Source organism: Platalea leucorodia, assembly GCF_965183815.1.
Source record: "Platalea leucorodia genome assembly, chromosome: 2".
Taxonomy (NCBI): Eukaryota; Metazoa; Chordata; class Aves; order Pelecaniformes; family Threskiornithidae; genus Platalea; species Platalea leucorodia.
In genome coordinates, this window is record NC_138824.1 from 59,988,103 (window position 1) to 60,015,478 (window position 27,376).

Sequence of the window (27,376 nt, forward strand, 5' to 3'; positions counted from 1 at the left end):
TAATAGCAGATACCCTAGCAATGGTATATACCTCTGTAATAATAAAAACAGCCACAGCATTGATTAGTGTCTGAAAAAGACCAGTGTGAAGAGCAGGAGTTTACCAGCCTCACCACAGAACAACAAAAGAAAAAGTGATGTAAGTAGGAGACACAGACCAATTCTTCTTCTAAAAATTATGCCAGCACACACCTATACTAAGTTTATTGACTCATACTAGGAAATTAGATGCAAGGCACACATCAAACAGTCTTGGAAGAAAAGATCTGGATGAGCCAGAGTTCATGCTAAGTGTTTTTCCGCTGTGGATGAGTCAAGGATTCACAAATCCTTGAATGAAAACCAAAAGCGCAACCTGTGTGTTCAACATATGCAGTGAGGACCATGGTTTCACCAAACCAGGTCTCAGGAACACAGTAACACCTACAGTGAGTTCCTCAAAATTTAGGAAGGACATCCATAGGTGTGACTAGAAAGTGTACCGTATGAGGCTATCTGCAATCAGAATCCTAGGGGCAAAGTCCAAATCAAGAGAAAAAGGGTCATGTAATTTCAGTGGATAAGCACATTTTCTCAAGGTGTGAAAACTCCTGGTTGGTCAAAGGACACAAAGCCACAGACTGTTTATGATGAAGATGATCAAATCCTTACAACTGAGAAAAAACATAGGTTGACTACTAGAATTTAAAGATAGAAGTGAATGGAAAAAAAACCCTTTCCTTCAACATTGTCACACAGAAAAAGAATATGTAACGTAAGATCTTTTTAGGAACATACAAAGCCAGTATAAAGCTGGGAATTGTTATAGCAGAGCACTTCCTACAGCTGTAGAAAGAAAAATATATTCAGAAGAGGTCTGGAAGAACAGAAAACAAATTTATGGGTTTACAAAGAAGAATAGAAGAGATGACATCAGACAAGAATTAGCACAAATATATAGCATTTTCATTTCTGTAGTTTCCAAAAGTCTCCATCATGCTAGGATCTTACCGGGCTGTTCAATAGAAAAATACTGGATACAGACAAGGTTCCCTCTCTAATCGATCCAAGATAAATGTAAACCAGTGAAATATGGCACTCACAGACAAGATATCCTAAGAGTATACAGGCTAAACACTGCATGACTTGAGGGCTTTCAGATGTTCGATATAATTTGGAAGTTAAAAAAACAATCAGCCATTACCCTCAAACGAAACAATGTCAAAACCAGCTAAACCACTATTGTGGATAGTGGGGGAGGAGTCTGTCACAGCAAAACTACGTTTCAGGTGGCAGTGAAGTTTGTTTTTTTCTAGAAGAAAAGAAATTCCAGGAGGAAACTTGGATATGAACACCGTGCTAGAGGGAGGGCAGCAACAATTGAGGGGACACCAGGAAGGAAAAACAAACAATACTTGTATAAAGAAAAGAGGTGAACACAAAAGACAAGTCAGCCATGGAAAACTGCTAATGAAAAATAACTCCAAATCATAGTGGTTCAGTCAAAACTTCTGGAACATAGATATAATTTGCTGTATTACCAATAAAAATAAAGCAGCAAAGCTAGGAAAAAACCAACCACCACTGAAGGAGAATTAGAGGCCTGTAACATGGCAGTGTTTTATGCAACCTATAAAATTACTAGAGCAGCTTATAGTTGCTGGTGAAATTAGAAAGCACCGAAGAGGGCATATAATGTATCTTTTACTGCCACCAAGTTTTAATCGGAGTTTGTCAGAGCTCCTGTAATTAGTCTAAGATCATAAAATTTTAGAGAGTGATCTGAAATGCTGTAATTCTGCACATACAGAATATTCAGTAACTTCCACAAAATCTTTCAGACTTGGGTGAAACTAGGGAGGCCAGTCTACAATTATTGATTGATAAACGCTCAGCAATGTGCTTCCTACTGAGGTCAGCAAAACATGCACCAGTAAGGCACAGCATGTGTTTTTTACGTGCTCTGAAGCTGGCTGAAGGAAATTCAGTTTCCTCCAGAACCTGGCTGTGCAGTACTCTTTACTGAGCTGGAATTCTGTGCCCAATTACACATTTCAAACCTTCCTAGGATTCACTTGTGCTATCCCCCTCTCTAATAGGAATCTGCCTTGAGAAAAGCAGAAAGTCTTGCAGAGTTTGCTGGCATTTCAGGTCTGCACAGCCAAAGCTATGCCCTTACCCGAGGGGGATGTGAAAAAGAACCATGGCCCCAGCTTCCCTCTATCTTTAAGACAACGATCCAAAACCAAAACTAAGTGAGGTCCCTGAACATCTTTATGTACCTAAACCCAGCCCGGTGAGTCCACAGATGAGTTGATAGAGGAGGGAGCACCCTGGAACAGCCCAGGAAATATAATTCTGCCTGGTGCTCAGTGCTCCCGTGCTGCACGCTTAAGTATAAAGCCTGGGAAATCCAACTGTAAATAAGACGTGGGAACATCAGGGAAATCAAGTGAACCAATCCGCAAAAATGGTGCGAGTAAAACCCTTTCTCCTTGTCAGCACTGAGGCTGTGCACACTCCCTTAGCTCTGCTTTGTATTCCATCTAAACCACGACTGTAAAGCAAATGGTTTCTCTTCCTTTTCCTAAGCCTGCAAGCCTACTCCCACCACACACAAGATCAGAAAATGGGGGCAGGGGGCAGTTAACAGGAACAACTGGCATGAAAAAAGTTATTGTTTTAGATGTCATGGAGGGGATTTGCAGGAACAAATTTGAATTGGATTCTAATCCTCGAAAAGTTTTAGCCAAAGTTAAAGTTCACTTTTTGATAAATAATAACTCCTTCCTTGAGCAAAACACAAAACCACCACAGTTCTTTTTCCTTTTCTTATGTAATACCATCATGGTCTATTAACTTGAAATCTGAAATGCCTCAAATCAGATGTTTCCATATCCTTGTGAAAGTCTATTTAGGTACGACTGAATTGTCGCTACAAGAAAATTGCTACTAGAGATCACTGTTTTTTCTCAAGAAGCTTGCTAGAGACCATTTGCTCAAGGCTTATAAACTTGCTGTCTGTTCTGCACGTGCACTGCCCTGGTGTCAGTTAACAAAACTTCCCACAGCACAAAATCTGCAATCAGATCAAGGCAACTATTTATTTAATTTATTTCCATCTGCAGGCCTACAGGCAAAAATGACGACTCCATCAGAACATCTTTTAGATTGGCAATGAGTGCAGGGAGGTTGATATTCAGAGATCTGTCCATTAATTTCTTATGGAGCAAACCCATTCTAACTGCCTGATGTTACACAAGATGTAATTAAAACGTACTTTTTAGTATGGCTGAACATGGCCTCCATTGATCCTGTCACACTGACTAAGATTATACTGATGGGAGAAACAGGCTTGCCTAACTCCCAAAGGTGATGTAAATAGATGACTAAATGCGTGTGTAATACTTTGGAAGGCAAACTGCAGTAAAAAACTGTGCAAAAATCAGACTGCAAATATTTCAGTTCAGTAATCCAAATTTAACATTCAGTAATCCAAATTTAACAGCATTGCAGGTGTTGTTTTTTAAACTTCATGTGCTTTATTTCTGTCTAATTATCTCCTTCACCTTACAAGGGTGCTGTGAAGATTATTTTATTAATATTTTCAAACAAAAATATTATAGTGGTAGATACTTCAGAAGACATTAAAAAGTTAATACTACCATATTCGATTTGGAAAATATAAATAGAGCATTAGGCACATACATTAAAAGATGAAAATAAAGGAATGTTAAATGGTTGCATGATTTCTTGAACAGCAGCTCCATGAGGTACCAAGTGCCATGAAAGAAGTAAAGCATGTTACTGCATAATTAAGCAAGAGATGTGCACAGCACAGCCAAATCAAAGCTGCTTGGGTAGTGTTAACTTTGGCATTTATCAGTTTATGAAATAAGGCTACAAATGAGTAATGCTCTTTTAATCTGTTTTAAACATGACTGTAATTTCATAAGGGACACAAATAGCAACATTTTAGTGTTAAAATCAGGTTTATCTGGTTATCAAGGAAAATATCATAATTTATGTTGAATTTTTTCAGTGGTTGTTGGCTGAGATACACTGTTCAGGTGAATCAAAATAAGCCATAGGGCTAAGAGATTCAGGGTTTCAATCTCAGAAATTAAAGAATCAGAATTGCCTGTTTCCCAAATTAATTAGTCTTCCTACTAAATCTACCCTTCATTCATGAGACAAAACTTTGAAGATAAACCAAAGCCTGAAAATGAGCCATTTTGGGTGGGGAGGAGGGCAGTGTAATGCTTGCTTGTTACCACAAGCACAACATGGAAATCTCTTCTATTTCTTTATAGTTTCTGTGTGTAGTAGCTTGTTTTTCCTAATTAATAATGATGAGGCCCATGGACAACACTGAAGGAAGTTCCATTCACACCTGAGAACTGCTGCAAAATCCAGGAAAATCAGAACTAGAGAGGGACAGCTATGCTGAGTAGGACCTCAGTAACCAAGCCTACAGCTTTAACCACCGTCACTCCTGCTTTCACTACAAGCAAGCCACAAAAACAAACCAGAAACTGTAAGACATTAGAGGAAGGAAAAAGAGAAAACCAGCTAAAACAAGAAAAGCAATGTAATAAAGCCTCTTTCCACGTATCATTGAGAGTTTGGCAAAAAAATACAGACTGTACACACAAGCTAACAGCCTTGATCTGGTGATGTGATTTAAGGAAACTCAGCACCATTAACCAATCGGTGCATTTATTCATACTCTGTCACAGAACATCACTAACTTGGAAAAGATATAAAAAGAAATTACAAAAATGAACTGAAACCCATCAGGCTATTTACGTTGGGTTCTAATAGCATGGCCACCAACATGAGCAGACAAAAGTACGTGCAGGGATGCAATTACAAGCAGTCACATCTTTCTTCCTTTTTCATGCAAGGGTTTGTGCGCAGCGATACATTAAAAATCTTGCCACCTATCTCTGCATACTCAAACCTGAGGTGAGTGGGGAGAATGGCTTGCACTACAGCAGCTGACCGAAAATACTGCTAAAACTCATTCTGACTTCAGATAGAAGCAAAAAGTCACATTAAAGAGACTACCAAGAAGCTTTAAAGACAAACGAAAAACGGGTGTGAACAGAACCACTCAATTTGAACAGACTACATCTTAATCTTACTTTGTGCTACCTCTCCATAACACTGTGACTCCAATACTGTGTAGCTTATGTTTAGTGACATACATATAAAATGAGTACAAAATGATATATGCACTTGAGGGAATTTTAACTTCAAGCACTCCTCTAACTGCTTGACACAGAATAGATTGCAACAGCACAAAAAGTAGCAGCATGACTGAGCTTCAGTTTCCTTGCTGAAGACAAAAAAGAAATCACTTCTCTGTCCCTCGCTACTCACTCACTCTGGCTTCTCCGACACCCAGCTACTCAGATGGTCAGTGCGTGAGGAGGACTCTTTCACAGGCTTCAGGGACAGTGAATAGTGCAGAAGACAGGTGGAAGGCTGGCAGAGATGCACACCCTTCGGCAGTCTGTATTTCCTCCATTTTTAAGAAACACACTTCAAACGGATGTCATCCTCGCTATCAAGGTAAGCATACTATCTGTCCTATTGACAGCTCATATATGTCCATCCCTTCGCCCACTGGGCACATTAAATGGGCAGCCTGCAAGCTCCATGGTCAGAAGCAGGATTTTCCCCCTAGCAGGATTTTCCCTCTCTGGCAGCTGCCAAAACTTATTTACTGATAAGCCTCAGGCAGAAATTATCATGATAAGGAGCTCATAAAATAAAAGATCAAAATACTAGGAATTCTATCCCTGAGAAAATTATTGTTTTAAAGTAAAAGAGAAAAGGAAAAACAAAATATGCTGCAATAAAGAAAAGCAATAGGAAACAAAAAGTTCAACAGGAAATGGAAGGAAACAGAGTGGAAAGGGAAAAGAACTGAGGAGAAAGACTGACAGCATGAAAGACAGACCCATATTCACATATTCATGAATATACCAAATAGACCAATTTTTTCAGCTCAATATAGTGTTGATACATATATACTAGCAAAACTTAAGGTGGAGATTGTGTGCTTTCCTGGCACACACATTAATTTTACATCCTTATGGTCTAAACTGTCTTTACTAAACGATATTGTAAAATTGGACTAGTGAAGACACAAATAATGAATCACACCAGCTAAAGACAGAAAAAAATCCCGTTATGAAAAAACCTCGTTTTAGGCTAAAAATCATGTTGAAGTAAACCACAAGATTATCTAACAGTATTTATCCAAAATACGCCATACTGCTATGTGGTATTTGGTTGAGTTTGGACAAGTTCCGTATTTCAGAATATTTATAATATAGAATATTCATTCTGCATTTTGAAACAACAAGACTAAGAGAGACGGGCAGACAGATGGAAATCCAGAAAGGCAGTGAAGAGGGGAGAGAAAGGGAAAATGACATAGTAAGCAAAAAAAAGGAAGATTTGTAAAGCTGACAACAGCAGAAAGAGGAAAGTAAGGCACTATGGTCTAGTTTTGCCAAGATTCAAAATCCATAGAGTTCTAAGATTTAAAAAAAAGCAGATATAACATTAAAACATTCCAAAATTGTTGCAGTCATACACACCTCCTCACTGAAGCTGAAAATAAGAAGGAGATGGGCAGAGAGAGAAGCAGAGTGAGAGAGAGAGACACACTCGCACTCTAAGACACATTTCTGGGACCGCATACAGGTAAAGCTTCTATAAAAAGCAATAATGATCTTGTCTGTACGAGGTCTTACTATCTAGTCCAGTACAGAAGTGAGCATGAGAGAGGGCCACACCGAGGGAAGAAAAGAAACAAGGAACAGGGGCCAGGGGAAAACACTTGGAAAACAAGCAGAGAAATACACTTCAAAATAGATTAATCAATTATTTTTCTCAATTCTAAAAAGAAATAGAACAATAAAAGATGATCATGCTATTTGTTGGTGAAATGTGTTAAAAATGACAGCCATGCATTAACAGATAAAACACGGACCTAACCAAAGTAAAGCAGAAACTTCAAATCCCTTAATTTCTGTAGCCTAATTCCAACATTTTTGAGGAAACTAAAGACTTATTTACATATGCATAATAAGAAAATAAATATTTTGTATTAAAAATGCTTAAAATAGACCTCATGATCACACAGAAATATGTTAGTTAAATATGCCATTATCATTAAAATAAATAAAATACAAATGTTCTCTACTAAACAGAAAGTTAAAAATCAGCTCTTCCTAGAGTAAGAATAGGTTTGCTTAATTATCATTTGCAGCTGAAGTTATCAAGCGCATATATGCTCATTGAATGAAAATATGTGGCAGTATCGTAGGAAAAGAGTACTAAAGCAATGACCCACACGGCCTTTCAAGACCACTTTTGTTTGGAATATTTTTGAAAACTGCCACTGTTGCAGTCACTGGCAGAAATTCTCTTAAAATCATTGGAACTCTTGCTGGTATAGGGACTGTAGGATCTTTAGCCCCAATTCAGCAAGGTACTTCATGGGTTTTAAGCAGGACTTTGATAATTAGACATACACTTATTTGCTTTGCTGAATCAGGGCAGATCAGATTTTTCAAGGAATTTTTGTTTCCATCTCTTTTTTTTGTTATTTATTTGAAGATAAGATATTTATGTTAAATATATAGCTTTTATAAAACAATTTTTCATGTAATTTTACCATTTTTATAAAATTACCAGAACACAACCATTGGCCTGAATATCTCACCCCTGAGGTCCATCGGCACTTATGCCTCCCCCTTCAGAGGGAATACATTTAGGCCAACGTCCTGCACGAGCCGTGCTGGCTGTCATTAGGCTTCGAATGGACAGAACCCTCCTCCTTTCGACAAAACACATTCAGAAACCCTCCAAAGGCATTAACACTGTGTCTGCGCGTACACACTCGAGCGATGCAATCTGCGTGTGCGATTAAGACATTCCCTTGGGGCAGTCACTTACTAGAATTACTGCTGTCATCCTTGGTTCCATCGAGACTTCCATCGGGGTGCATTTGCAAGTAGTAGCCTTGCCTGCAATATAACCTGGTCACTATACCCTTGAGCTGGGGATCTGAAAGACAAACATATTTTGTCACTAGCCTCAAAACTTTTTCCAAGAGTTATCCCTACTTCTCTCACTGTAGGAGGAAGTTTGGTGAAGAAGCATTGCCGTCTTAAAAGTAAGTACTACAACAGGATGGGTCCTGATGGAGATGGAGAAAAATCTTGCCACAGAGTATTATTAGGCCAGTTGCGTGTCCTGTTCTCTGCCTCTAACATCCTTCATTATAATTAACACAGGTAAAACACAGAAAAAAAGAACACCCCAAACACCCATAGTCAAAAGACTTAAACCAGATTAAGCCCTGCAAACAATTTTAGACTTCAGCAACAAGTATAGAGCCTTACAGAAACTAAGAAAATATTTTAAAAGCCCTACTCGTTTCATATGTGTTAGTAACTTACAGTATACTTCACATAAGTTTTAAGGACACTTGGAGGAAAAGGTCTGTCTCCTTTCACTCTCTACCAAAAGTGATAAACTTAATCTGGTATAATATTTTGTAACAGTCCCATCTGAAGAGTTCCCAAAATATTTTACCAATCTAGAAGCGGATACAATTCACGTGCCCTCTCCCACCCCCCAGGGAATAACACCCACAGTCAGGGCAAGACATAACCCTCCTTCAATAGAGGAAAAAACCTGAAAAAAACCCTTAGTAAGCTAAAAATGTATGGGAGGTTCAGGTAGCTGAACAGTTAAGCTACCCTGTTTAATACTCTGCATTTATGAAAATTGTCAAGAATTGGGCAGGGGCTGCCAAGCCACAACTTTATGATTCATCTCAAGGATAGTGCCTTACCAAATCACAAATTAAGCTACTGCAGAACTGGTTCAGTGCTGAGAAAAAGGACATCGCATCTTAAAAAAATCAACAGCACTACCTCTGTGTGATATCGGTATTAATATTGTTAAACATAAACTATTAGGCCCAACTCCAGGCAGCCAGTACATAAACTTGTGGGAACATTGGCATTAAAAGCATCTATGTTGTATCATGCTTAGCTCCACATTAATGAACTAAAATGATAAAGACTTTGAGACAGATATGTAATAAAATGAACAAGTGAACTTCTAAGGAAGACAGAAATTATTTCCATGCAACCCTGTGGCCAGAATATAAAATCTCCCTTGAATTTGTGTATAATTGCTCTCACAATCAATCATGCTGGGTTACTTACAGTATCCTAAGGGGAGGTGAAAATAAACAATAATAAACAAAACTGCCTCTGAGTGGAATGCTCTGAAGTTTTCCATAGAGGCTCAGTTCCATGAAACAATTATGAAAATGTTAAGTTTTTCTTGAATATACAAATTACAAAGTCATATTAAACAATAAACCCATTAAAATTAAAAATAGGAGATTAAACTGTAAATATCATAGTAACTGTTACTGTAAATATTAACACTGTTAAGACTTTTGAGGCATGGAAATAAATAATATAAACATTTGATGATCAACATGTAAGCACATTACAACTTTTTTTTCTTTTAACTGCAAATTTTGCTTTCTGTGAATTTTTACATTAGCAAAAGTTTCTCTGTCTTTATATAAGAATACCCAGAAACAAATATTTTTTAAATTTATAAACAGAACAAACTGTATTTTCTTTGAATGTACTGTCTCAATCAACTTCATCAGGCAACTCAAAAGTATTTTCATAACTTAAAAATGAAAAGTGAGTTCCTCTTACACAGGCACTATTCCTATCAACCCATGCTTTCAATGTGCACTTCCAAATTGGCGATTTTAAACATACTTGCTTTACACATATTAAAATGGCATCTTAAAAGACTAAACAAAAATATTTAAAAAATATTAGTAAAACTAGAGCTGTAAAAAGTACTTACAGGAAAAATATCAATATTTTGAAAAACAGTTTCTACACCCAAAGAATCATGAATAAATGATTGTTTATCATCATTTCTAGCTCAAAGAAGTATCATAGGAAGGCAAAGTACAGTCACCTCACTATCACCAGCTGTTTACATCTACTGCTTCAAGGGAAAAATGTAAAACTTACTTAGAAGTGACTTTCAAAGTTGTTCTTTATACTCATTCTATTCGTTTTTCTAAATTCACAAATAAAATCTACTTTCTAACAAGAAATTGCACAATCATTTGTCTGTTTTCACCAAAAGCATTATTTAAAGTTAACCCTGCTTTACCAGCTATCCAAGATTATATCTGAATGAAAGTAATTTGGTGGATAGCTACTCATTTAAGCTAGCATTTCAGGCTGTGTGATGAGACAGGGTATGAATCCCCCATTTACTTGGTCACTCAAGTCCAAACACGGCAAAATGATAACTATTATAGCATGAGACCAGAGGATCCTAGTCACGTGTTATATCTCACTGGTATACAGTTTTAATGGTTTCATTTGTCAGAGTACTGAACAAAACTGTCCCAAAACATGGCTCTTTCACAATGAATGTTTCATTGAAAACTGGAATTTACTACTAATAATGTGATACTAATTAATATTTTAATTGTGCAAAGCAGTTCTCTGTAGACTAATAAATGGGGGAAAAAAAAGTCTTTTTTTTCCCATGAAATGTAGCAACTGAAACTTTCTTTTTCCTTTTTTCCTGTGGATTATTAGAACCTTTTTTACCCAGCCTCCTAAGAACATCTTTTCTACCTTAAGTTCCTACCTGTCCTTAGCAAGATTAAAACTTTTATTCCTGATAAGTAATTTAATCATGCATTTTTTACTAGTTCTTACTTGTAATATTTAGTTAATATATATCACAGCACTTCGGATCTACAGATCAAAGTAAATAACAACTAAATGTTTTAGCTGAACAGTGCTTAAAAAACTGGGGGAACGAGAGATGGTATTTCTTTGATCTTAGCCAACGAGCAACCCAGATTTAGTGATGGAGATGTATGAAATGACACATTAATCTCAATGCAAGTCATAATAAGCAATAGTCAAAAAGACTACTCCATACAGCCTCAAGGTAAATATCTCCAAGATGAAGCAGACAATCCTGTCAGGCAAGGAATTTATCTATCTCTCCTCCTTGCAGAAAGGTAAATGTTTCTTTCAGGTCCTTTTTGAGACACCTGGGCAGCAAGCAGAGAAGAGAAATCTGCTAGTCCCTGTATTTCTATGGTGTTTTATCTACCCATTGTCACTTAATAATATTAGAGGAACAGTCTTAGCTTCAGAAGCTTTACAAACTAGTTTCTCAAATCCTTCTTGACCACACTTTTTCTTTTTTACTGTCTGCTAGAAAGCAGGAGCGACCAGCAATGCCCAGAAACACCAGCAGAAGACTGATGCTGCCTGTCCGCAGGTGCACTGGATACGTTATGTTTTTTTAACTCCCACTGCAGTGATACAGGTGGGAAGACCAGCAATTACTCTTACCCTTTACACCCCACACATGCCTTTTTCTTCCCACATGAAAGATAAAGGGAATGGCAAGAGAATACAGCAAAATAATAAAACACAAACGAACAGGATGAGAGTAGACGAGCTCACCAAAGAGTTCCCAGCTCTCATGATTTTATTACAGATATTTTGCTACTAATTCCCTTAAAGTCCTAGCCACCACAGTGAGGTGATTATGTGAAAAATACTGTTTCTATTTAATTTTAAACACCTTGACTGCAGGGGAAAAAAAAACCAAACCAGCAAACTTCACCATGGATCAAAATGAAAGGACAGTTCAACATCTCCTAATGATGTTTATTGATCTTATTTTCCACCTTCAGTTCTGATTTTGAAGAGTTCAGCGTGACAAGTCTGCAATGCCCCACCACGGACAGAATTATTCCGACTTGTAGTTACTGGAGGTTGTCGCTAAAAATTCAAAGACGTTGTACAGAAGGGACAAAGCAACAGCTTCTCAAGCCTCTCTTCCACAGCAACCTGCGTGACAGCAGCCACTTGCGGCCCGCTTTTATTGCTTTTTTTTCCTTGTCAGTGGCAACAGCAGGATGCATGATTGCAGTTAGCATGCACACTCTGTCAGTAGCTTTTCTGATGTCCTCAACAAAGGCAGAGTTTAATTAAGATGTCTTCTCTTCTCCCTTGAATAGTGGCTACAGAAATGACTTTGGCATTAACTCATGACGGGCTGAGTGCAGCTCTTGCTTTAGAACAATTATGACACTTTATGTTTTGAATTAAGACTATTTTCTGTTTACAAACAGAATGCTTTTAGCATCTCCTTCCCCACCCCCACAGGCTGCCAGGACAGATCTCTCTAGAAATTTTATAGGTTTAAAATAAACAAGGAGGCAAACTCATTAAATATGGGTGTTAAGGTTTTTACCTTTATGTTCAAACATAGATGAATTTACAATGCTAAGAGAACAATGGTGAATATGCCCATTGTATTTTAACACCATGAAAAATGAATCCCTTAGCACCCACCGGAGTTTTAATTTTTAGTTTTTACCATAGGAGGCCTTTATTTGCCTGTCATTATTTACTTACTCCCTCTTTTGAATAAAGGCACTAAATAAAAGCCCGTTTGAGCTGACAAGCAAATGCTTAATGGTGGGTTAGTCTCATATCAACTCACATTCTTGAGAATAAACTGCACTATCCCGTCAATTACCAGTCTGTCACAAAATGAGTTGCTCAGCGAGTCAAATGAAAGCCAGTATTTAGAGGTACATTCTGCTCAGATAGCATAGCATCAAACTCTGTTAACAACTGGTAGCTCCAGGTCCTTCACGTTTTACTTGCCCTTTATTCTTTGCATTTCCCTCCTGCAGTTTTTCCTTTTGGATATTTCAGTACCAAAAATACCATTCATGCTGGTCCAGAATAAATCAGGCATCTTTTTTTTTTTTTTTTTTTTAAGATTTCTGGTGCTCCAGTAGTCACCATGATGTGACTGTCATTTCTTGCTTGCTGATGTTATGATCAGCATTTGTTAGGAATCTTCTCCCTCATCTATTAAACTTTATTTGAAATAGCAAAAACATTTATAATCTGTATTAGGATTAAAAAAAATCAAACCCCGAAAAAGCTGTAACCCCCAGATTTTTTGTGAAGTTGGGAAGCAAAATACCAACCCAAAGCGCAGAGCGTCTCACCCACTCCAGATCCGTCTTCCAGTTAGTTCATAAGGCCCGGGACATGTAAAAGGCCACTTTTCCTGACATCTCACACAAGAGTACCCTGACAATAGTGTTGTGTGGAGTTTTGGACTGGGATTCTTGCAGTCTCTCTTGCTGAAGTCATTTGACTTTGTATAATAATTAACTACCCACCAAAGGTGGGATCAAAGCCCATCCACTAGACCACAGTTCAAGGCAGCCTCCAGCCCTTCACTGACTTCTGCACAGAAACCTATCAATGCTTCAGATTAATGTCTGGATACTATTCAAACCTTTAAACATGTGTCAGCACTACTTAGTATTTTTAGCAACATTTTCCACTAGGCAATTCACCTCCAGAAGGAGGGACCAAAACCCATGTAAAATGACATTTCCTTTTTGGATTCCCATTTCAGGTATTTCAGTTCCTGCTGTAATGCTTTTCCCAGTTTCCAAAAGTTGTCTTGTTCTCAAGCATACTGTTTATGTTTAATTGCAACAGTACAGTCAGCACAGATGATGGCATTACATTCCTTTTCCCTTGTTTTTGGCAAGTTTTGCATCATCATTTCAGCACATAAAAGTGCAGGATCCTCTGATATGCGTGTTACGCAACCACAAAAGCAAGCGTCCTAAAGCAAGTATGAAGCCAATGGGGAATTCAAAACGCAGAATTTTGTACTTCATTTAAAGGTGATAAAATCCTAAAATAGGCATCTAAAACCATAATGTTCCTTCATTATTAAACTCTTCAGCTGTTCTTATGATACAGCTCTTGCATTCAAAAGCTTTATACACTCCTAACTTCTTTATTATTTTTACTATCCTGTCACCTGGTGTCTCAATGTTTCAAAGTTTCTGATCGTGTTGTTTTTACTTTCTCTCATTGTTAATAAGAAGTGATAAAATACGGGCATTTATATGCTAGTGCTCTCTGATTTTAATAATAATGTTTTCGATATCTCATAATACACACCAGAAAACTAAAATTTAATTAAAAACCTGAAAGAAAAATATTTTTAAAAGAAAGTTTTGCTCTATTCAGGACAAAGGGGAAAAGGATATAATGTGAACTCAGAAAAGCAATAGCTTCCATTATTCCCTGTTCCCGTAAGTAATAATAGTACTTATTCTGAAACGCAGTGTCTTTGTGAGCCTATTTCTCTGTGCTCACTTATTTTTCTGTCCTCACGATGATTACAGGGCACTCAACTTCGGTGTTTATTTTTAACTCTACTTTTTGTCCATTCATGCCTCACATCACAAGCTCGTCTCCCGCAGAACCTCACTTTGAGAGCACATTTAGGAGAAACAGAGAGTCCTCCTACGTTCCTGTGCTGTCATTGTCATCGGCACTTCCACAGCGTTTATGAAATTTCTTGGTAAACTATGAAAGCAGGTCGGAGTTCTGCAAAAATGGTTGCTTTTCTTGAAAGCACAGCATCGTACCCTTTGTGCTGGCGTCCTTGCCTTTGTATTGCAAATGTTTTTATGTTAACTGCAAAATGTGCTCCCTTCCATTTATGTGCACTGACGTTTTGTCTCTAGGTCTTACAGTACATTTGTTTACAAAGACTTAAAACCCCAGCAAAATGAGAACTGTTAAACGCAAATTACATTTAAATCCTCTTCAGGAACAAGTAATATTACTAGAGATAGAGGACTCCAAAGAGATGTGGCCAGGATGAAAAGAAAATTGATTGAGAAATGGATAATCCCATTGTGAAAGGGAAATAAATGTATTTAAATATTGGTTATTAGTTAGGAACAATCTTTATTGTTTCTGTATAAAGAAAGATTACAGAGGTCCCATCAGACAAGCTGAAGTTTGCCCTGTTAATACAAATAAAATACCTTATTTATTTAGAAAAATGTTTATTTGTGTAGGAAAGCATGAATGCACTGGCATTAATTCATATGGAAGCTCTACACAAGAATTTTTAATATTATTACACATACAGTACCATTAATAATTATTTAACAGTTTTTATAACATTCCATTGCTCTTTCACAAAGGGTTGCTATTGTCAGTTTAATCTCCAAAATCTCTAACAGCAACAGAAATGAAAGCAAGGCAATATCACCAAAAAACTATAATCAAGGATCTACTGCCTCTTCTTTTTTTAACAAATGATATACCCAAGAAATGTCATGAGTTATAGGAAGCAGATTATTAAGAACTACTTGAACCAGAAAATAGCAAGTCATACTAAATATTTCAGTTGTTCTTTCATTTTTGCAGTGTAACTAAGTGTTACTCTGGAATGCTATTTAACCTGCTGAAGAAATAGCAGACATTTTCCTGTACTTTATTCTACCGTATGCACAAGCACTTGTATATTTTATTTGCGAGAACGCAGTGAGGTGGAGAGACAGAAAGAGAAGCAATGTATGGCTGCTTTGGATTTCTGAGATCGTTTTCCCCAAATCCTCCCTGTGAGAAAGATGAGAGTCCTGTTCAGCCTACAGACTGCAAGGCCTCATAATCTGTGGTATTAAACACAATTCAGAAATCTTAAGAGAAGCAGCTTGGAAAACTGATCTTCAGCCAGTGCAACAAGAAAATAATCCCCTGTACTTGAAGAACACAGTCTGTACCATTTCTAATTCAGAATTACAGACTCATTTCTTCTATCGTCGGTATGACAAAGCTGTGCCTCTTTACTGGAGGTGCTCGCTGCTTATTTTTTGAGTTTGAGGTTAACCTGGGCCACAACTTCTTCAAGGTTTTTTGTCTTCTCCCCATCTCTGCTATCCAAGAAAACTTGAAATATACAGAAAGAAAACAAACTCTTAGGAAGTTACATGACCCCAGGAGCTGGGCTTTAAGGAAATCAGTAGATTTTGACACTGATGATACAGGACAGATCACAGAAAACTGTGACAGGCAGTCACTCAACAAATTTTTTTTTTGAGGGACCTCAGCACAAACAGCCTTGCTTTTCTGGAACTGCTCTTACTTTGAGACTGACTAGCAAGAAAAAAATGGCTATAAGTGGCAGGCGCCTTTTATGCCACTTAATGCTCCTAGAGGGAAAAAAAAAAAAACAAACAAACACCAACACAAAAAACCCAAACAAAACCAAACCATTTATCCCACCTAGATTACTCTGGCTCTCTTGGAAAGGCTAGTCCAGATATTTAGCTACTAACCAGAAACTAAGCAGAACTATACTTGTAGCATCTATGAGAAAATAAGAAGAAACAGTTCAGGTCAACTCGATTATTCACTAATAAGGAGTAAATCTTCCGAGTCTTTTGATGATACGGTGGAGACACAGTCAGCAGACACTACCCCAGCCTCTCACTGGCACCATGAACTAAACCTACTGTTCACCTACAAAAACCAGAAAGTATTCTGTAAAGTCTCACAAGATTGGAAATGTCTGCTAGGTTTTGGAGGAGCTCAAAGTTGGTTCATGTTTTGATGGGAGACCTGCCCAAAAATACCTCAAAAAGACTGAAAGGGCTTTCAATCTCGAAATTTAAATTGTATTAGAACACAAACGAGAACAAATAGCTTTTAAATATAAAACCTGAAAGTAAAATAAAAATAAGTAAGTTTTATAAGAAATCTCCCATCCTATCATCTAGTGTGTTTTTGCAGTGACTTCATGATCTGTTTTTTCATCCTGCTTTGCCTCCAGTCAGCTCTCTCACCATGGAGAACTGGCTATACATCCACCACCTGTACTTTTTTTAACCTGTTCAGGTGACAGGGTCTCCTTGCCCTGTTTCTCACATCCTGCCTTTCACTCTCTACCTGCTGTACAGGTCCAGCATCGTTTCCCAGCTGTGCATCTCCAACTATGCTGAGCAGTCAAGAGGACATAAGAAGACAGCACTCCTCCCTGCTGCCCAATCACATCATAACTTTAATAACAAAACACATTTGTAAACTTAAACAAATAAAACAAATATGCCATCAGTCACATCTATCCTCCTTCATAGATGTATAGAAACACTCAGATTCTCTTCAGGCTAACTATGCACTTAACAGAAGATACAAACTCCACCTTGTAGCTACTAGGAAATAATACACAATCTGTAATTTCTGGTTGTATACACAGAAGTCTATCAGCACACTGAGCCAAAGCCACCAGCAACTTCATCAGCGATCACATGCATTTTGCAGAGTAGTCAGTCAGACTGAAGATACACGGCAGTTCTGAATGTGTATTTTCTCCCAAGATGTATAATACAGAACTGGCAAAAAAAACCCAAACCAAAACATATTCCTCAAGTCTGCTGAGCCACAACACTTCCACAATGATGGCTCCTCCCTTCACGGTCTGCTTGGCCAAAAACAGTTACACCAGCATCATTCCTTGTCAAGTATGGAATCATCTCTTAATTTATTACAGATGCCCAACTACGTGTGTGAAGATACTAAATGAGGTAAATTCCAGACCTGTCGTTGGTGTCTTCCAATGACATAACAAGTGACATTCCTCTGACCAGATATGGACATCTGCTCCTCAGCTAGTGATTTTGAACTCCTTCAAGATGGATTGAGGAGAAACAGGCAGCTCTAGGTATGATTTCACTCATTCTGAAGGATAGGTCAAAAATGCCCCGCATGAATTGCATCCAAGAGAGCTTACCTACCCACCCAAAACATCTATTATGTGCTCTTCAGGTCTGTTCAGCCCCTGGAGATACTAATGCTTTCAACCCTTTGGACGAGCCTTTCCTCCCCAGGACTCAACTCCAGCCCCTGTCAGACTATTCTGTTTGGACTAGACTTAGGTCTGACCCAGACAGCCACTCATTCACTCTCACGTTGTGTTAGGAGACCCACCTAGATTATAAAAATGCAGCCACGTAGGCACAACTAAATTTAACCTGGTTTGCTAAGCATCCTCAACTATCAGCTGCTGACTTTTCTCACACCAGGGTTTCCACTCCACCCTTTACTTTGAAGCTTGTCCTGAAAACTGCTTTACAGAGCACACACATTCAACTAGCATGTTTTAAACAGAAATCGAGAGCAATTTCATTCTCCAGATCTGTTTCCTTGCACTGCAGCAGTATCTTTTTAGCCCCAGTGAAGACTGAGGCTCTACTGTGCGAGCCAGCACTCAGAAAAGCCAACAGGTATGCCCCTAAAGAACAAATTACAACCTTTTCTGAGTATTAATATTAAACTATCTTTAAATCTCTTACATTTCCTGCACATTTATTATACCGACAACTTAAATGTTATTTGAAGCTGAAAGATTAGAGATTGAAAAGCAGGAAATTTGTCCCCGGGATTTCCACAGCAACTTTTGCCCACGCCTGGTGACCCTGCAGTGACAGCACTGCTATTAGCCGCTATCACTGAGCACCTGCAACAAGTGGCGCAAATTTTACTCTGTAATAATGTCCTAACGACAGCCTTTGACTGAATGCTTCCCTCAGCTTTCTTTAGCGTCACAACCCGGGGCCTGAGCTTTCCCTGGCCGGGGCAAGGCCGGCAGCTCAGGGCCGGCCACGCAGCCCCGTGCCCACAGTGCAGGCCTCAGGCCCAGCGGATGCCCCTCAGCTACGGGCTGGTCGGGAGGCTGGCACACTAACTTCAAAACCCTGCGTTGACACAGCATAGTGTAAAAAAAATCGCTGCCTGTCCCTTTTTCAATTTCTAACCCTCACGTGCTCTCACTTGGGCTGCCTGATGCCCAGTCTGAGGGCTGCTCCTCTCTACCGTAACCAGAGGTGTTGCTAGTGCTTCAGGTGTAATAGTGCAGCTGAAATGATGCATGGTTTAGTATAGTAACGCATCTCCAGTACATATTTACATGCACTTCAAAAACAATATAACGTACCATGAAATACCTAACACTTTTACTTTCTATCGGGACATAAATTCAAGCCTCTCCAGCTCCTAAGCGCAGCCAGAAAAAAAAAAACAAACAACAAAACAGAAAGGATATTACTAATTCAGAAAGCTGTCCAAAATTAATCTACTTCCTTTTCAACCAAGCTCACATTATAGCGGAAGTCCTTGTTTATTTTTCAGGGGCCTTTGATGTAATTCTCTATTTCTACACTCAAACACAGCAGAAATCTCCAACATAAATCTTGTTAAGGTTTGACACACAAGCCAAACTCCGTTTTCTACACTGAGAGGAGGGGCATGTATGGGCCTTGATTATGCTTTATTAGGTTTGTCACTAAAATCTGTGTTTGTGGCCCCATCAAGTGGGTGACACTTGATTTTTCTAAGAAATTATTTTTAGCTGTATGCAAAGCGTGGGTTTACCAGGGAAGGAAGAGGAGGAAAGGGGAAAGAGAAGGTAAAAGCTCCCATTACCCCAACTAAGGCACTGCCAGCAAAACTCACCCACCATCTTTCTTAGTGTGTATTTTGTGGACAAACCAGAAATCTGATGCTTTATAATCAAAGTGTTGCTTCAGCTGTTTCTAGGGCAGATAACAAGATAGCAAAGGAAGCACAAGACATTGGGAAGCAGCTGAGCGACGACTTTGCTTTCAGTACAAGGCCTGAAGATGCTGGGCCATTCCCTACCTAAGGGAACCATACAGCCCTTGCCACTGTACCGTCAAAGCAACAGAGAGGTTTTTCAGCAGGTGCTTCCTTGTTGCAACAGTAAGTGGAGAAGTAGTGGCAACTCACCTTACCAAGAAGGACTGACACACACACGGCTCAGAAACTATTTACGCCCTATGACTTTAGGTTTCTAAGATGAGCGCCCTGACTCGCACTCTGAGAGGTCATAAACTAGTCAGGGTGCCTGACACTGAAGACCAAAGTCTGAAGTTGGATGATGTGAATAAAGGAACCATGGTGTCACCCAGGATGTTTGCAACTGAAAAAGGACTTGGATCTGAGTCTCCAAAGCACAAGCAACTGCCTGGAAGTAGGACGTCTGGCCTTTGTTTTTAGGACCAAGATCAGTAAAATTTGTTTGTAGTTTACCAAAATAAAAGAAAAAGAAACCTTGAAATAAAAAGCAAAACCAAACGGATTAAAAGCTTTCCCGTTCTTCTCTAATTCTTCTCTCTCTTTTTTGGCCTCAAAGTGAGCAATGGTGTACCACTGGCAGTTGAAAAATCATTGGGTCACACCAAAACAAACAAAATCATCAATAACTCAGAGTTTAAATCCTTCATTTCCTGACAAACTAAATACTTAATTCAGTCAAAGAGTAAATATTTCATTTCAAAGATGAGTGCAATTTTATAATTTTAAATTTAAATTGACTGACAACTTGAAATAAAGACTTGCTTCAAAACTGGAAAAAATAATAGTAAGAAAAATTGTAAAATGCCTATCTGAAAATAAAAGACTTATTCCGGATTGCTTCCAGGTTCATCCCTTTTCCTCCTACAAAAAGCAACATGGTTAAACTAACATGTCTGTGAAGACTCTTCGGTTGCTTTGAGTCCTGCATTTTAGAATCAACAAGCTTGCAAAGAAAAGTACCTTTAAAAATAGCCCTGACCTACCAAATATCCCATCTAAAGCAAAGAGGCACACAAATCGTTTCCACCTGAGGTAATGCGATCAATTTTGTGGCTTCTGGTTTCACTTACCAGAGTAGTTCTGATTTATGTGAAAGGACCCAAAACCTAAAGACCTCGTCATAGATATGTGCCCTATTTGGAAACACAGAGGCACCAAGGAAGAGGAGTATTACTACCAGATTCAAATTCTCATAAAAGCAGAATCTACACCCTTCCTGTTGGGAAAGTGTCATGCACTCAGAGGGGACAAGTGTCTTCTATGGAATTTCCTTGGCTGCTTCCTGAAATCTCCAGACATCCAGCTCTAATGCAAAGAAAACCAAAGCTAGTTTTTAATTTCTGCCCAAAATTGTATCACAAGTTGCCTCTGTATTTCTACTTTGCATCTTTTATTTTTAGAACATGGTTAGTTTTGAATATTTTGACATAAATATTTTAAAGGCCATACAGTTATTCATTGAAATTATTATTGAAGTTCAAAGTGAAGACAGGCTGCTTCCATTACGTCTAGGTTAAAAAACCTGTGATATCTACAAGATTTTGTCTGTGTCCTGTTGCTTACAGCATTCTGTAGACTCTAATGAATATAGTGTTACGCTGGGACTCTAGCAGCCTGAAGAAGGTGAAGATGGCTCCGTGGGCAAAGCCCAGAGGTCTCAGTCAGGAGAGGTGTGTGGGTCAGGCTCCACTTCAGAGGAGACTGGGGTGGTCCAGAGCACTGGGGCACGTTCCTGGAGGAGGATGAGCACTGGCGTCATATTGCGAAGTCACAGTAAGAAGACCCTGCTGCCGGCAGATTTCCAGGCAGAGTCTAAACTCAGGAGATCAGCATCACCCTCACTTTACAGACAGCAAAACAGAAGCACAAAGAGGATGGACGCTTTGTCCAAAGCAGCAATAAAAATGAGGTTTTCTGCATCCTAGTCCAGGATGTAGATGCCCCTATCAGGCTATACGAAGGGACTTAATATGACTGGAAAAGACACAATTAACAACTGGATAGACAGAAACCGCTATTTACAAGCATGTCAGAGGCCAATTACCACCCTGAGTTTTACATTAAATTGAGTGTGTTTATTTGTGTAAGACAGTATTAATCCCACTGTTGAGGCAAATGGAAGGATTTTAGTAAGAGAAATTTAAAGTGGGGGAAGTAAAGGCAAGGGCAAAAGGCTTGCCACTGTTAATAAAATAAATAGATGTCAGCGCAAATAGACATCACTTATTAGAAGCCTTCTATCCATGTAGCAGAATGACAGCTTATAAAATCTTCCCCCAGCACTTTAATATCTAGTGATGAATGCAACTGGAAGGGAAAAAAAAAAAAAAAAAAAAGAAATCCTTGTCAACAGTTTCCAAACAATTCCAAATAAAATAATCTGCTTTAAAATTATATTTTGGACAATGCATGCTAACTACTGGATATGTGTTGTACAGAAGAAATAATTTCTTAGTGGAATTACCTGCTTTGAAAAGACACAAAGCATTTTAACGGCAGTGTTTGTACACTGTTAATAGCTCTAAGACTTTTCATGAACTCCTGAGACACCTAAAGCTGAGTAAACTGGAAATTAGTATGAAGATTACATGCTGGTGTTGGGACACCAGCAAAAATCTAAAATGTCAAAGTTCTCAAAATCTCCTACATAACTAAACATTAGTAAATGCTTCAGGTTTCTTTCACAGAAATGTCTGTACTCCAGTCACATTAAAAGAAGATAAATGTTAGTGATGAGAGCTAAAATTAAGATAATCAGAATTTTTTGGATCAATACAAGTGGAAGGGAGACAACCACAGCTAAATGCTGGGGAACTTTAGACTTCAAAATCTACTTATTCCACCATAAAACACTCCTCCTTCTTTAGAAATCCAGCTTCTCTGTGGGAGAAGAATCCGTTTTTCTCCTCAGCTCTGCTGAGAGCTGGAGACTCTGGGAAGCTGAGCTGCCACCGCAGTGCAAGGGAAGGTTCCTAAAGGTTCAGGCTCACAACTCTGCCAGGCAGCCTTCTGCCTGTCCAGGCACTGGAGACTGGAAGGCTTTCAAGAGGCAGATAGCTTGGTTTTGGGACCCACAGTGCTATTGTGGGTCTCAGCTCTCCTCAGGCCTGCCATGCAGCATCTCAGGAACCAGAAGCAACCTACTTCTAGAGTAGACTCTACCACTAGAGTCATTAAGACTTCTAGAGCATACATCTGATGTAGTCCTCCTAGGCTCCCTTCACAGGTAGTGCAGCCATCTACTTCAGGATGCTGTGAATTACACCCTAGAAATACTTATTTTTCATTAATTGCATGACAGCCAAAATATGAATCTATAAGTTGCTCAAGCTTTGGTGTCTACATAACAAGAATTTGCTATTTGAATCTCATCTCAAGAGTCTAGAGAAGCTCCATGGCCACAAATTCATTTGTTGGAAACACACTTTGGTTTTCCTGGAACTTCAGTGGAATCAAAATATCCCAGAAAAATATTCTGATTCAATGGTAAACGACTACAAGTAATCAATGATGTAACAGATGATTGCAATGAAACTTCTCTGAGAAATGTTGTGAGTCATCTGAATCCAGTAAATATCAAAACCCCTGAAATGCTACCTTGAAAGCAGAACTTTTTCGAAGCTGGCCTTAACAGAAAATTATTTCCTACTAGGGAGAAGAGGGAAATGTGCTCAGTAACTCTGTTTCCAAAGAACTTAAGATGACTACCTTAAAGTCAGAAGTCTAAGGAAACACATGGTAACAGTTAAACCTTCCCTGAAAGACACACCTGATGGGGAACAGACCCTCTGCTTTTGTGACACTCACCCACAGCATTCCAGAAGAGAAATTACTTCCCTGTCCTACTTGGTATCTGTCTTCTTATGCAATCCCTTGAAGAAACAAGTTTACAAGATCTTTCAACAGCAACAAGCAGATTGCATAAAGATCTAGCTCCCTGTCATAGTGTACAGGTAACACCAGTGTACAGGTGCCACAGGTATTCAACTAGTCCAACTGATGTCCAAAATCAGCATGTGGATGCGGGAAAATGCATAAAGTAAACCTCAAGGGGATGAAGTTTATGCCTCTGTTTAGCAGAAAATGCTTCTAAGACACTGAAGTGATCCTTTTTGTTTTGATTATCTGCCTAGCAAATATTCAAAAACAGCTGATGAAACACAGATTCTCCTGTGCTCCTCAGTAATCCTCTTTTCACCTCATCAACCAAGAACGAGCTTCGAGCTCTGCAACTGTCCTACAACTACCACCACTCCACACCACCAAACACTCTCTGATAATGTCCTGGCACTGGTTACAAACGTCAGTCACCTCTTCTCTGACTACGGCAATGTATTTTGAAAAAGCTTTCCAGCTAGAGTTAAGCAGAAAATAATGTTCCTGTCATGAAATACTTTTTCAGGATAAAGCCCAGAACAAAGCCTTCTTCAAGAAAAATTAAAAAGAAGGGAAAAACAATACCAGAGTTACTCACACAGGAATAACTAGCAGCCTGGCAATCAGCACCCACTGGAGATTCAGGTTAAAGGCTTTTTATCTGAACGAAAGTGAGCAGGAACTCAGACTTGAAATGTCCACATGGTGGGAGAGTGCTCGAGCCACAGAGCTGCTTGTTAAACCCTGAGGTTTAACAAAAAAAATTCTCCAGCCTCAAGACACTTTTCCAACAGAAATTTTAACAAAACTACCCTGTTCTGATGGAAGCTTGGCATTTGGCCAAACCTGACAGAACAGTAAAACAGTTTCAGGTAAAATCAAAATATCAGTCCAACAACATCTACCAGAACATCACAAAAAATGTAGCCCATCTGTCGAGGAAGAAGGATTACTGCAGACGCATGACAATTTCACTTTACTTGCTCACCATAAAGTATTTGGTTAATTCTTTTCTCCTTCACCTGATGATGATATACAGTCCTAAGAATTGCTTCTTTTTTTTAAAAAAAAAGCAATTATAGTCACAAGCATAAAGAACAAAGCAAAATGCAACTGAACCTAGCACAACAGAAGGTCACTTGAACAAGTCACAAAATAAATTACCCAGGTCTTCTAAAGAATCTCTTATTCATTAGAGTTTCACCACTGCTACAAAAGCAATAGACAATCTCAGATTTAGTGCACACACACGTGTGCACCGTTCCACCCTCGCCAGCAAAGGTGAAGCCTAATTACCACTATCATCACTCTTTTGCCATTATGTGAAAACACAAACTGGCACAAAACTTTACAAAATTTATGTTCAGTAGAGCTGCTAAAAATAAATCTTAGATAAATGAAGCTATTTAATTTGTTAAAACATACACTTAACTCATTTTTGCTAAACCATGTACCATACTTATCTCTGCTTCCTCATAATGATGACTGGGACTTTCTAACCTACACAGCTCTTGATGTTAAACCTAATATGTTGCTGTGCCTCCATATCTGAAGCTTAGCATGTTTGCTTATATTTGATAGTGCAACTCCTCTAAGAATGTAAGCTAGAATACCAGTGCAATGTGCTGAAATCTGTTTGGATGCCAAACATGACTCATTTTAGTAAGCATCCAGTAAAACTTCCACCAATAGAATGATTTTAGTTATATTTGAAATCAAGCCTGATTCTTTACAAGACAAATAATAGCTTGATCACTGTTGGGTTTTTTTAAAAGCTTCCATTCAAATGAAACCTTCCAGCATTTATTTCTAATAGGCCATAGCAGTTTAATGAATCCATAGGTTATCTGTCTTTATATTCAAAGTGAATGTGAACTTAAAGGCAGATGTATTTTTGATTCTACTTTAAGGTATAGAAAGTCAAGTATTTGCAGAAATGGTTTTATCCTTTGGAAAGACAAAACTACCTCTGTCTTTAACTGCAGCAGAATATACTTCTATTCTTTCAAAACTGTGAAATAAGTAACCTTGTATCTGCAAGATTACTAGGAAAGATACATTTGTTATAACCACCTTTCCTCTAAAAATTCATAAAATTAGTACTAAGGTCATCCTGGTTTCTCAAATAGAAGAATACAAACATTCTCACAAATATTATTTTTCCCTTTCAAATCCCTGAAGTAGAAACAACATAACCTTCCCTTTGAAATGTACGAATTACAGGAAATATATAATGCAGCGTACAGGTTTCACTGTCCCTCACTACATCTCCTGTAGCTTGTGTGGCTCTGTCCATCTTCCCTCAGGTTCCCCTCCCTTGCAGTACCTGATCTTCATGCGTCTACTAAGGAACATCACGAATGAAATGCAGGATACTTTCATTATCAGTCAGGTGTGTTTGGAAAGAAGAAATCAGGGATGAAAAAAGTCTGGAAATGGAAAGGTGTGATGAAAAAAACAAAGGCAACCCATTACAGGTGATTAGGGGATTTTAGGCAATGCCATATATCTTCCCTGATGTAAGATTCCACTAAGTTCACTCTATATGGCATAGGCAAACTAAACCAAAATTAGCAGCATGGACCATATTAAAACCTACAAATGTAAACAAGGCCAGAGGGACATCAGAATCACCAACAGTTAATGCACAGAAATGTGTTTTTTCCTGATCAAAAGTCTACTCATGTATCTACTACTGCCAGGGCTACTTCTAATGTGCTGTAATGGCGGTTCTCACAGCCTTGCTTGCTAGTTCCAGTAGTAAACTCAGAATGAGGAGCAAGTTCTGCAGCTTCATGTGCTAAAATTAAAATCTCAGTCTTGAAAGATGTATGTAACTTCTGTACATACAAAAATTAGTGAAATTTAATCGAAGTCTCTGATTTTGTTTACCAAAACCTGTACAAAAGTTGGTTATAGTCATCAGTAGGTTCCAAACTTGCAGTACCAGAACCAACTGGCTGTATTTTATTTTCCCTTTACAGAACTGAAACTAATTCCAAGTATCTCTCTATTTTAGTAGCAGAAAGCTGTAAGAAAAATAAACTCAGTGAAATACACTGGGGATACAGACTTGAAGTTCAGAGTTGTTCTGCTGCATTTCTATATTGTTCATCTTTAAATGTTTCTCCACGCATAGCAAAGCCTGACTTTGCTGCCAGCTCCACTCCACTGACCGAAATTACATAATTGCTGTCAGGTAGCTGGTTGTCACAAATCAACCGTTATTCCCCTTGGTTGTGTTTTAATACATGAAACTGCAGGATCATGGCAGGTAAGAGGCATTACAGAACTAATAAAATAAAAGTTCAAGCCTGAATAATTAATGTTACAGTACTTTCTGAATAAGTCTTGTATACCTATCATACTTTTTTTAGATGGAACAAAATATGTATAGCGTATTTGTTTGGGTTTTTTTTTTCCCCCTTGGGTAATCAGGTGTCTTACCAATATGGCTACACAGTACTGCCCAGTAAGGACGTGTCTGTCAAAACAGGCTTTGACTGGAGATGCTGCTCTGACAAATTAGAAAATACAGCACGCTTTGCAGTGAAAAACTCCACAAACCTAAATGTCTGTTTGTTTTCCCAGATGACAGTACAGTCATTTTCTGAACAGCTTTGTTTAATAAGTTGTTGGTATTACTACTACTCTGAATTCCAAGCTGAAGCTTTCAAGCAGCCAGAGCAGTTTCCAATGCACTGCTATGTCCTTCTGTTAGGAGCTGCTTATGAAGCAGATCACAAACCACGTCTGCTCTATTTTTGGGTTTTGAGTGGTCTCAAGGTGTGGGCCTAAGGCAACATGTCTTCCAGCGGTGTAAGCTCTGTCACAGCACAGCCAAGGATGCCTATGGGCTTGCCTACGTCAGAGAGTCATATCCTTCTCCTCAAGAGTCCAGCTGCTCG

At 38.6% G+C, this 27,376-nt stretch overlaps 1 protein-coding gene across 3 annotated transcripts in view; it reads right to left on the reverse strand.

Moving 5' to 3' along the window:
- FGF14 (fibroblast growth factor 14) overlaps positions 1-27,376 on the reverse strand; it is a gene marked incomplete at both ends in the record, with an annotated part of 406,449 nt that overhangs the window by 94,886 nt on the left and 284,187 nt on the right. For 2 of the 3 annotated variants that reach the window (XM_082330757.1, XM_082330758.1), the window contains one exon: positions 7,957-8,067. The exons of the other annotated variant lie outside the window; for it this stretch is intronic. In XM_082330757.1, the coding sequence (XP_082186883.1) occupies positions 7,957-8,067 (111 nt within the window). The remainder of the gene's footprint in view (positions 1-7,956; positions 8,068-27,376) is intronic. 3 annotated transcript variants of the gene reach the window in all.